At 29.5% G+C, this 13,375-nt stretch overlaps 1 protein-coding gene across 1 annotated transcript in view; it reads right to left on the bottom strand.

Annotated features, from left to right (window-relative positions):
- Positions 1–13,375, bottom strand: part of AstC (Allatostatin C) — a 54,532-nt gene that overhangs the window by 8,071 nt on the left and 33,086 nt on the right. Inside the window, exon 2 of the mRNA XM_088238467.1 lies at positions 6,115–6,245. Coding sequence (XP_088094593.1) covers positions 6,115–6,231 — 117 coding nt within the window. The 5' untranslated portion in view covers positions 6,232–6,245. The remainder of the gene's footprint in view (positions 1–6,114; positions 6,246–13,375) is intronic.

Here is a 13,375-nt window from a genome sequence, read left to right as displayed (position 1 = left end):
CTGACATTTTCGATTTCGGTTTCCTTTACTTGCTTTTTCAAAATTAGATTTTTAATTTTGTAATTTGAATTAACAAGGAAAAAATAAAGATTTTATTAAAAAAAAAAAACAGAATCCCAAAAATGCATTATGCATAAAGGTTTGAAAATGTATGAAAAGAAGGTGCCTTAATGTAAAGATGGTGTAAATATGTTTCTTATTTCAAGTAAGTTTAAATATTAGTTTATATATACTAATTGTAAAATAAGCTAACTTAAGACGTAAATAACAAAAATGTATTATAAAGTCAATATCGCATTTTCCGGATATTGGTTGTTTTTCTACCATCATGACGATATTTATACGCATACCAAGTATTTATTACTTTTGTTCAGTGGGGAAATTTATATAATTTTACTTATGTACACATTTGAAAAATTACATGGAGAACTACATTATAAAAAGTTTAGAAAAAGTGGACGGAATTTGTGAAGATCGGGACATGAAAAACGATCACATTTGCGACATAAAATTTTCCTGCATATTATTTTAAAAAGGACACGAACCATAGAAGATGACTCCGTCGAAAATATCTCGAACACATTTTATTTATTTATTAAATTCATTATACATACACTAGTTCCTTACAGATACACAGTTTATATTGACACAACCAGGAATGACCCATGCCTGTGACCTTATCCCGAATTGTTAGAAAATCCGTTTTATTAAGGATATGGACTACACATTATAAAACCAATTGAAGAGGGACACAGGGACCAGAATAATTTGAGGGGGGGATGTAAGCATTTGTTGCAAAGGAGAATTTAAAAATATAAAGAATGTATCATGTTTCAACGTCAGAGCATCTTTTTTTCTAATTTATGTTCGAAAATATTACTTTTTAAAAATTCAGTGAGATGAGACATTTATATTTGGAATATATTAAAAGGTTATTTTCCATGTTACAAAACTTTGCCAAGGTAATTGGCCAACACGTCAATTCATATCAGGCCTACAAAAGTTTTAAATCAGTTCTCCGGAAAATACGTCAAAAAACTTTGTTTTTTAATGAATATACAAGATAGACGCTTTTTCTTTCGTATGTAAATACGGCGTCAGAAATCTCGGAAAAAATAGAAAGACGGAAAATCTGAATGACTTTCTTTTTCTTAGCTTGTCTTGACATAAGTAAGTGACAAACAGAACGAAGACCTGTCCTTTGCATTTTTACCGGGAAAATTTAGCAAAATTAAATATAAATATTTAAAAAGTACAACGTTTCCTTTCTTCTTTACATTTCGGGAAATAATGTTACATTTATTGCATTTTTAATGGAAAGAGGATCAATTAATTCGGTTTCTACATTATCATAACATTATGCTTAAATAATTTAATGGGTGTATATTTATGTAGTGGTAGTACCGCAGTCTCACTCATCAGAAGTTAGGCGTTCGTTCGTCGTTCTACTATTTTCTAGTCTCCTGCTAGTAAAAAAAGGATTGAAGAAATTAAAATTCACATCCTTGTCTTTTGTTTTTTTATTTGTTTACTTTGATTTAGTGTGAAAATTAATTTTTGTTTTAACTTTAATAATAATTAATTTACGTTTTTATTCGCAGTCACTCTTTTGGATAACTACCATCTATCTTATTTATTTCAAAATGTATTAAAAAATATTTAAATTCAAATTGAATTATATCGGTGCAAACAAAACTATCTCTAATGGCAAAATATTTTTTTTCAGCTTACCGAATTTTATTTTAAATTTTCCATACTATCTCGCTTCGTAAATTTAAGACGATAAAACAATATCGTACATAAATATACACAACGAAATAGCCCGAGGGCAAGTGCATTCTGTAAACTAGAAAAGAGTTATGACCCTTACATAAACTAGGGGTAGTTTCGTCACATCGTAATATAACTCTTGCCGCGAGAGTCACGTATAGAGAAAATACGTTTCCTTTAGAAATTTGTGAAAATTCTTTTGAACCTTTATTTAATTGAACAACTCAATTAATACTGTATTGAAAATATATTTTTGAATTTCAATTGAAAATATATCATACATAACTAACTAACTAACTAACCATCACGCCATTTCCCCATAGGGGTAGGCAGAGAGGATAGAACGCCACACTACTCTGTCCTGGCACACTTCCTTTGCTTCCTTCACATTCATACATCTTCTCATGCACGCACGTCGATTATTCCGACTTTTCACATGACCACTTTCAAGAATTTGTTATACTTGATCATGCCATGTCTTTCTCGGCCTTCCTCGACTTCTACAACCAGACACATTCGCATCATAAATCTTTTTAGCCGTTCTTTCATCATTCATACATAATTTCATATAATATACTCCCCGGGAGTTTTTAATTAAAATTCATTAAGAGACAAGCAGATAACAATATTAATAAACAGACGTATATTATATGTATAAACTATAATATTTTTTACATAAGAAGAATAAAAATTATGATTCATTGTAAATCAATATCAAAACCTCTTGAATCTGCTCAAAAATCTATTAATAAAATATTTTTTTAAAAGCCGTTCAGGTACCCCAGCGGCAAGTTGTTCAAGGAATTTGATATATTAGATATAGGCAATTATATATATCTAGAATAATTATGTTCGTGAAAGCTAATTATTTTACTAAATCCCAAAAGAAACACTCCCACACTACCAGAAGTCAAAATAAAGGATGGGTCATGGGGTCTACCACAAATTCTGAATTCGGACAAAAAAATTTCAGGTTTCTGGGCCCCGAAATATTTAATATGTTACCCAAACATTACAAAACCATGACCCGAATTCTATTAAACTAATTTGTAATAAAATGGTTACTGGATTCAGGTAGAGAAAAATCGAAAAACTAAAAACTAACTCAATAAAAACATTTAAAAATAATAAATAGTATGGATATGGTATAACTTCATAATAAATTGAATAATAGGTAGTCTATTTTTGCATTAAAATGTCTGCCTTAAAACAGATTGTATCTAGTTAGGCAGATTAGACAAAATCCAGAGAAATCTATTACTTAAGTTTGTATGCAGTAGAAAAAGACTTTGTTATTTTTGTTGATAAATCATTATTATTATTATAAATTAATAGCTTTTCGCAAAAACACAATTATTTTTTCAACCCTATCTTCTGTATTTCAAGCTATTATGAGTATGAAAAAGTAAACACTATACATAATACATGGTAAAAAGCATAAAATTTTAAGAATTATATATTCGTAATACAGCTTAAAAGAATGTAAATAAGTATTGAAAATTATATACAACCACATAATAAAAATTAAAAGTACCAACAAGTTTCTAAAAATTACAAAATATACATAATGCATGCGCTAAAAGGGTATGAAAATTACTTTAAAATTATCTATACATAATACAATCAATAAATAATTGAAGAAATATTAAAAATTACGTATACGTATATCAAACAAGCTAAAGAAATATAAGATAGTCTTAAAAATTAAATATAATTTACACATAAAAAGAATGAAAAAGTTTTTGAAATTAACAAAATATATGTACCCAATACAGGCTAGAAAAGTATGAAAAGCCTATTCAAATTACAATAAATATATGTTATATACATATAAACTAAAAAAGTATAAAAAATCAAAAACTCATTTTCAGATAATAACATTTCAATAATTTTATTATGTTTATCATTTTATATTTCAAAACATAAGTTTTGTCATTTTTGGAACTTTTGGCATACTACGTGAGGTGCCCGTTTAAATGCATAACTCATAATATAATAATATCTACATTTTGTATTCAATTTAGGTATTAATATTCCTCTTGTATTATTGTTTTAACCATAATGCAATTAAGAAGCACAACTTTACCCAGCGGTCACATGTGCTCATTATCTTTAACTAACTTTCTTAATTGAATTCGGTAAAATATGCCTTTGTTGGTAATATATCAAGACACCGCAAACGCAGACGTCATTTTGCCACGAGGCAATTAATATCTCAAATTTGAAACAATCGTTTTATCATAGTATAATACGCCACCCCAACACGGAGAGTTGTGTTTACATATGCGTCATTTTACTTGACACATATTTATATGTTATTTGAAAAACCAACAGTTGTACATATTTACATTTAACAATATATATTATAGGACTCGGGACCAATAACGAGTGTCCACATATTATTGTATAAAGTAAGAAAATAAATATAATACATAAAGTGAATGTATATTTTAAAAATAAGAAAAAACAGATATATAGTAAATAAGGAGAGAGAATAGGGCGAAGAGAAGTTCAAAAATATTTAGTATAATACCAACAACGATAGCAAACCATCGCGCCGTTTCCCCGTAAGGGAGAGCAGAAAGGATAAAAGGCCATATCACTATATCTTGACATACAGATCTCGCTGCCTCTATAGGTCCATACATCTTCTCAAGCACGCGCGCCTATTATTCCGACTTTCGACATGTCCATCTTCAAGTATTTGTTGGATTTGGTCATGCCAAGTCTTTCTCGGTCTTCCTCTATTTCTGCATCCATCAACTTTCGCATTGAAAATATTCTTAGCCGTTCTTTCGCTGTCCATTCGCTCTACATGTCCAAACCAGCGCAGAGCACCTCTCTTGATTTTGTCGATAATGCTTGTTTCAGTCTCATAATGTACAGATCCAACATTTGTGCATCTATCGTACATAGTTTTACCACACATTCGCCTGAGAGATGGCATTTAGACACCATTCAGCCTACTTTCATTCCTGTTTTTCTAAGTCCATACTTCTCTCCCATACATCAGGGTCGGGACCAGGACTCCGTTGTCAACTGCTAATGTTGCCTCTTGCGACAAACATTTATTTGCAAATGTTGATTTAAGTGCACCGTTCAGCCTGTTCCCGGCACTCACCAACATACTTCCCAGATACACAAATTTCTCTACTTGTTTTCGTATAGCTCTATTCACAGTGATTTGACATTTAGTCATACTTTATTTATCGACATTCATCAGCAAATCGCTTCCCTCGCATACATCGTAGACTTTTACCAAGAATGGCCGTTCCTCTTTGTTGTTAGCGAGAAGCACGGCATCGTCAGCATACAAAAGACTATTGTCATTTAAATAAACATCATAATAATGTCTATAAATAATTTTTATCCGCCTCGTGGTGTAATGGTCAGGGCGTTTGCCTACCATGCAGGAGGTCTCGAGTTCGATTCCCGATATGGCTGATATGATATATTTATTTATTGAGAATATTTTAACGTTTGTTATTGTTTGTTTTGAATCAACGTACGGGTATCGTCATACCTATCCTGTTTTATTGTTGAAATTATATCGTATTTACTGCATTTTGTGGTTACCAACCGTACTCGTATTGTATGGGACTCGTTACACATAATTCATTCAGTGTGTATCAATTAAATTTAAAAATAAAATGCTTTTTTTCAGAATACGATTTTGAAATTTACCAAACTTTAAAAAATACAATTTATCACATTTCTTGACATAAATTTTAACAAAAAGATTTCGAAAGTATAAACTATTTTTAATTTATTTAAAATAATCAAACTTCTTACCAAGCTCTTTCCTGTACCCTTTTCAATATAATTACAAGTTTTAAATGATTTTTATACTCACGCACCCACACACACAAACCCTCTCGCTCATTCATTCACGCATACACACATTCACATACACACACATAAATACAAACGTTCACACATACAATTACGTAAACTGTTTTCTTATATATCATGTTTTATTAGATTAATAGTGGATTTTAAAAATTGGCTCTAGTATTGTTAAAATATTTCTAATTATTTTCTTATGTGATACCTGTAAAAATCCCAAATAAAATAAAATAAAAGTTGAAAAGTTTTAGTACTCTAATTTTTAACACACACACTTTAGTGTGTGTTAAAAATGTAACATTTATCATAAAGACATTATACGCTTCAATATTATTTTAGATCCGTAAACTTAATCACAAAATATTTATATTTGAAATTTAATTAAATACTTTGTACATTGTACAATGATATTTTCAATCATGCGCTTATTACGTGCGAGGCGAAATTTTTACTTCCCTTACACTAGAAATAGCATACTGTGTGCAAAATACGTCTTACCTGCAAAATATCTCCATAGGCAGAATCAGAACTCGGAGGCCTGGCAGCGCAGGACACTGCTCCCACAAAGATGAGAATCATCACCCCAAACCCGAGCACGCTACTGGACTTCTGCATATTGAAAGTGGATTCTGAAAAAAAACAAATATTGATTGTAACAAATAATAATAATAATAATAATATTGGTTTTTAACAAAAATTACAATTTCTTTATCTACTACATACATACTTAAGTAACAGATTTCTCTGGATTTTGTTTAGTCTGCCTAACTAGGAACAACCTGTTTTAAGGCAGACATTTTTTTGAAAAAATAAACAATAACATGACTACCTACTAGTTAATGTATTATAAAGTTATACAATATATACACCATTTACTATTTTATAATATTTTTTAGTAAGTTTTCCAATTTTTCTCTACCTAAATCCAGTAACCATTTTATTATGGTTTTGTAATGTTCTGTTAACATATTTAATACTTTGGGGCTGAGAAACCTGAAATTTCTTTGCCCGAATTCAGAGTTTGTAGTAGACCCCATGACCCATTCTTTAGTTTGACTTCTGATAGTGTGTGTATAAATATTAAGATTCATCAATATTTTTAGTTTGCCCAAATTTTCGTAGACAAGGACTGGATTCAAACTCCTAGATCGCAGTTGAAATCAACATATTACAACAGAGATGAAGAATTCACCTGGTCAAAGAAGAAGTAAACAAATTGAAAAATATTTTCAGGCGCTGCCTGGTATGTTGGTGAAATAATTCAATCATAGGAATCTCCCCCGCAAAAATAAAAGTTTCAGCTCTATAACTTCACAAACGTTACTAAATGGAAGAATCGAAGGAATAAAGAGGTTTAAATATAGCAGAAGTGTAAATGGTACACAGTGTGTAAAATAAACACCTCAACCAGCCAATGACGGGTCATAAGCCCTGTGGATGCCTAGACTTCTATATTCCCTTTTCGTAAAAGTTCTAAATTTGCAACAGAGAGGGAAAACATTTTTGAGAAGGGGATATTGAAGTCTGGGCATTTACATGGTTTATGACCTGTCATCGGCTGGTTTAAGTGGCTATTTTACACATTGTGGTACATTCACCAATCTGCCTATGTTTAAATGTCTATATTTCCTTAACTCTTCCATCTGTTGACTTTTGTGAAGTAAAAGAGCTTAAACCTTTATCATGTGGATGAGATTCATCCGGCTATACCAATCGAACGTAGTTATGCAGAAAGCAGCCAGTGCCCAATTTTGAAAAAAAAATTTGGTGTTATTGAATTCAGGAAGGTCAATGCTATGTTCTGTTAAAAAAATAGCCAGGCCACTATTTTACAAAAAGCTGTAATAATCAGTATCTGAAAATTTCGTGATGTCAAAATGTCATAAAAATGAGTGTCACCTCATACATTCAGAGTTTGTATGAGGTTTTATTTAGTATTATAAAATCTGGCTGTCATTAAAATTATTAAATCTGATCAAATATACAATTAAATTCTATTTCGTATTATAAAAAAAATAATGCATGCATCATTTATCATTTGCCAGGGAAAAAACATTCCAACTGTTGTGTAGATTTGATTACCCACTCTTTTCACAAAAGTGCTATTATCTCAGTTTCACTTTTATATGGCTGGCTGCTTTCTGCATAAATTTTTCCAATTTTTATACTTCTTTTTTACCAGTTTCTTAATTCAACAATGTTTTGAGTATATTCGAATGTTCTCAGACTGGCTGGATTTCCTCCCTAGGGAGTTATTTAGATCTAAATTTGTTGCAACAGTGAGGGAAAACATTTTTATTTTATTTTTCGATTAATAATCAATTTCAAATTTGTTAGCATTAAGGTATTTTTATATAATTATATTTTTAAATTAATTTTAATTATTTTTATAAATAATATTAATGATAAACTCTTTGTTATTTCATAGAAATGCATTTGTTTAGAGGTATTTTTTTTTTAAGAACTCAAATTTCTGAAACATCTTTTTCTTCTTGTGCCATATCAGGTATCCTTGACGTTAGGCCTTTCTGTCTTGCGCTGTCCGGAACAACTCATCGACACATCTTATTCCGATCCAGACTCTTGTGTTTACCTTCTGCCAGGTCTACGTTGTATCCCAGGCTTGCCCATACAAGTTGGAGGATCTTATGCTTGTCTCTGCACAGAATGTGACTCAGATATGAGATCATACGGACTTTTACACATTTTTACACCTGTCTTTTGTAATAAGCTCTCCTCAGGACCTCTACTCTGCTTACCATATCTGGCCATATCTGGCCATATCTGGCCATATCTGGCCCTGGTATACGAAGCACTATACTGTGAAGCCACATCTTGAATGTCTTCAACCAGTTCTTGCCATACCTGTTATTCTTTCTTTTTTCTCTGCTGCATTGACATGTTTTTATACTTTTAAACTACTTTTAATTACTTATATAAAATCAATATATTGCTGCTCTTACTATAATTTGTCATTAATTTTGAAGATGTTTTTTAAATTGACTTAAATTTGTCATCTTATATTTCATTTAAAGATTCTTCTCATCGTTTCTTTGAATCCCTTAAAATATGTATGTGTATATTTATGTTTTTCCTTTTTAAAAATGTTATTACTGTTTTATTTTATTTTTACATCTGAGCATGTTTTTCATTCTTTATTTTAATTCTAAACTTTTAATTACTCTTGCAAATTTACTTCATTTTTATTATTATTTCCATTTGCAAATACTAACTTTTAACTTCAAACTTTAAAATAACTTTTTTTACTTTAATTAAAAAATTTAAATAACTTCCATTTATGTTATTTTTTCCTTCTCTTTTTTGTACTTTCATTAATAACCTTACATTTAATAACTTTATACTATAGAAACTTCACTGGTCCATTAGAGTTAAGTCTAACTGTGTCAAATATAAAACTATGTAACTATACTGTGTGTTTCCTAAATAAAAGAAAATAAAAATACATTTAAAAAATGTGAATTTCTGATTATCGTTTTTAATTGAATTTATCAGTTGTTTCTCAATTTACATTTGTATTTGCAATAAAGCAGAGTGAACAAGCTTTTTACTTGTTCACAATTTTAATTTTACTAACGTGATATGATTTGACGTGAATGAAATATTTTTATTTAGAATTTAAATACAAATCCTAGCATTCAAAACAATTAATCATTTGTTTTCCTTATTTAATCTTATAAAAAATAATTTCACGCGTCAACCTTAGTAAGGATTCTGACAGCTTTTCTTTATGAATTTTGCTAAATCTATCCTGAAATATTTTAAATTAAGCTTCCATGTCTGAAGACGGGTAAGAAGGAAAAACGAGTCGACTTATACTAAAGACGAGAAATTTTTACTCTTCAATGAATAAATAAATACATAAACCACCCCAAATATATTAAGTTTATGTGATTTTTAAAGTTTTTTCAGGTGTAATTTCCTTTTTTTTTACCCACTGTATATGAAGATACAGTTGAAGAACTGTGATGTTCTGTTCCCTCTTTTTTAGTTTCAGTAGTGCAGGATATAATAAAAGAATGTCAAAAAATAAAAAATAAAAATATAACGTTTTTTAAGTTTTCAAACCTCATGGTTGTAAAAAAAACTTACAAATGAATCTGCTTCATTTATAAAGCCTATACCACTTTATTGTCGTTGTTTCTATTGTAGTGCAGTGGTCAGCGCGTTTGCCTACCATGCAAGAGGTCTTGGGTTTGCTTCCTGACATGATTGACATGAAATATTTATTTTGGGATACCTCAGGGAACAGTAATTGGACCTATTTTATTTATTATATATGTTAATAATATTTTTGATATCCAAAATATGAATGGTGATATTATTTCATATGCTGATGATACCGTACTCATTATAAGGGGATCTTCATGGGACGAAGTAAATTTAAAATCAAATTTAGATATTAATAAATTAAAAGAATGGTTTGATGACAATATTTTGTCTCTGAATACTGAAAAAACGTATTACATCACTTTTACATTGAAAGAACAAATTATACCTCCTATAAATACACACAACAAAATGCAATGAAGGATATCAATTTTATAATGATAATTGCCTTAAAATTACTGAAAAAAAAAAATTAAATATTTAGGCATTATAATTGATAAAAATATGAAATGGAAGGAGCAAATAAATAATATTGTAAATAGAATGAGAAAACTTTTATACGTATTTATTAGATTAAGGAATATATTAACCATCGAAAAATTAAAATCAATTTACTTTGCATTCGCCCAATCCATATTACAGTACGGAATAATCGGATGGGGTGATGTTTTTAAAACCAATATTTTACCAGTTGAAAAAATACAAAAATGAATTTTAAAAGTTATTTTGAAAAAACCGTCTACTTTTCCCACTGTTCAATTATTTAAACAATTTAAGGTTTTACATATAAAATTGCGATATAAAAAGAATTGTTTGCTTCAAATACATAAAGATAAAATAAATAGTAGTATTTCTAGGTCACAAAACGTAAGTACGCGACCTAGAACAGGTGGTTATATCTTAATTCCTAAATTAAAAACAACTACTGCACAACATCATTATACTTACTATATTTTTTTTAATGAAATGAACAAAGATAATAAAAAGTACTGTCAGTAATACAATATATTTGAGAATGAAGTAAAAAAAAACATCTTTAATTCTTCTTTATGTAACACTGATTGAAAACATCGTAAATATCTTTTTTGTAATTTAAATATGTTTTTTAAAAAAATATTATTGATTAAAATAAAATAATCTATTGTAAGACGTCACTCCCCATTATGTACACAAGAATTGTTTATTTCTTTTACGTGATGGGAAACGTTAATGTAAATGTATGTAATTGTATTTAGTTGTAATATTGTATTTTAATTTGTTTTTTAATAAATTAAAAATATTTAAAAAAAAAAAAAAAACGGTATTTTTACACTAAAATATTTCATAGTTTCACGACTGGTACCTGAACCGTAAGACATTTTACCTTCATGTAACACCATGATATGCTGCGATTGATGTACCGAAGCAGTGCTCTATGCACCATTAGGTGCAAAAAGGGTCTTATAAGAATGGTTTTCATTAAAATTAAATTATCGCTTTTTTGTTCTTAACCATTGTGCATTTTTTTTATTTCTCAATTATTTTGATAAGTAGAGCTTTTACGTCAAATTTTACTGAACAGAAATGTAAATCACGCAAACTGCCGTCAGATGCTATTATTGGTTTAAAACACATTGAAATTTATATCCATCCTTTATATTCTGTACCTGTCATGTGTCAATTTATTATTATTCAATTACAATATGATCGCCAGATTTCCTTTGTTCTACGACATAATGTTCCAACATGTAATGCCAGCAGTATTTATATTCCGAAATTGTTCATTTCTTTTCAGTGCCAATGGTGAGTTATTTACAACTCATGAAAAATGACTCTAAAAATGGAATATTTAGGTAAAATAATAAAAACGCGAATATTTATTTTTTTAAATAAATGTATACATGTGTATCATGCGCGGTCCGTCCATAGAACGGATGGAACTGTTGGTTCCCTAAATTTTACCGCTAGAATATTAATCATATCTTCATAATGATAATAAAAAAAGTAAAGATAATATTGGTTATTATAATGAACAAATATTAACAATGTTAATTTGTCGATTAATGCAACTAAATCTGTAACGGAGTCGACAAACAATCAATCTAATTTGTAAATGTGACGAATACACCCCCCGCGCACAACCATTCCCTGCTTCGGACAAAAGCTAACTGCGCTTGGGATCTAAAAAATCTCAGAGCATCGCGCTATTCTTGAAAAAGCAGCGAATTCATACAGTTCCAAAGAGGTATTAAAATTATAAGTCCACGCATGCGTAGTCCAAATTTTCAATGATTCTGGAAGCAATTTCAAAAAACCGTTCCAAATTCATTATCTCGCAATGCTGAACTGTGTTTTAACAAATTAAGGACTAGAATCGCTTGACCCAACCGAATGTTGTCTATTGTCGCTAAATATATCTCTACTGCGGTATTATAAGAGCACAAAATCGCTTGAATTGATTTTTTTCTTACAATTGTTCGAATAAAATAACATAATATTTTAGTTGACCGATAATAATTAGGTCTGTCAGTTTGTTTATATATTTACAGAATCTGATTACGCTATTAGTTAAAATCTATTTTAATTAAATATGGCAGACGTGGAAAATATATATCCAAATCTAAATAATATGTGTAATTGTGTTTTGGAATATTTGATAGTTAAGAGTTTTGCATCGCGAACGTTTGCCGAAAAAAAACTTGTGATTCAAAATGTTAAATTTACGCCAAATTTAAAAATAATAACAAAAACAAAATTGTGTGACCGACATTTTTCGAATTCCGTATAAACGAAAACTTGGAGGATTTGTGGTTGTGGACAAGTGTCAAAATTATATTGTTGGCCGTGTGTTTTATTTTGCACTAACAATTTGAATACGTGGAATAAACAAGGATTCTGTGATTTCAACAATCTCATTAAATCTGCAAAAAAACACGAGTGTTCCTAACATCATATCGATTCATGTTTTAAACTCAAGCGTTTCAATAAAGAAAAACAGAATAGAAACTTGTTTAAGAGAACAACATAAAATAAATATCGATATTTACAACAAAACAGTTGCAGTTAATAGATATATCATATCCAAACTCATAGATGATGTATATTTTCTTTCAAAACAAAAATTGCCCTTTAGAAGACATCGTGAATGATCAAATTCTTCAAACAGGGGAAATTATATAGAACTATTATACCTAATGAGCAGTTGCGATAGCCAGTTAAATATCTCAACATAAGTCCCATGGACCTTGTGACTTAATAAATTGATAATGCTAATAAATATGTTTTTTGGGAATAAACAAAATAAAAGATAAACGAAAATATATATTTTATAAGTAAAATAAGTATTTCCGTTTTTATGATTTACCCTACACATTTTAATTTTGGGGTTCATTTTTAACAAGTTGTAATGCATGGTATACTAACCTTATGTACTTTTTGGATATGTATGTACCAGGGGCGAATCGTCAAAGTAAGCGATTATGCACAGCTTACCATTATATTTGACTTTAAATAATAATAAATTATAGTAACCTTGTTTATGGGAAAAAAATAAAGTAATTGTCATTTATTATAAATCACCGTTTATATCTTTCTACAAAAAAATATCTATGAAGCGCGCCCAGCGCCAGCGCCCAGCCCATTCTTACTGAAC

This window comes from Micrasema longulum, unplaced genomic scaffold, assembly GCF_059751315.1.
Source record: "Micrasema longulum isolate JH-2025_06_02 unplaced genomic scaffold, ASM5975131v1 h1tg001905l, whole genome shotgun sequence".
Classification (NCBI taxonomy): Eukaryota; Metazoa; Arthropoda; class Insecta; order Trichoptera; family Brachycentridae; genus Micrasema; species Micrasema longulum.
The sequence above is the reverse complement of the archived record's forward strand: the minus strand, read 5'-3'. Positions and strand labels throughout refer to the sequence as shown.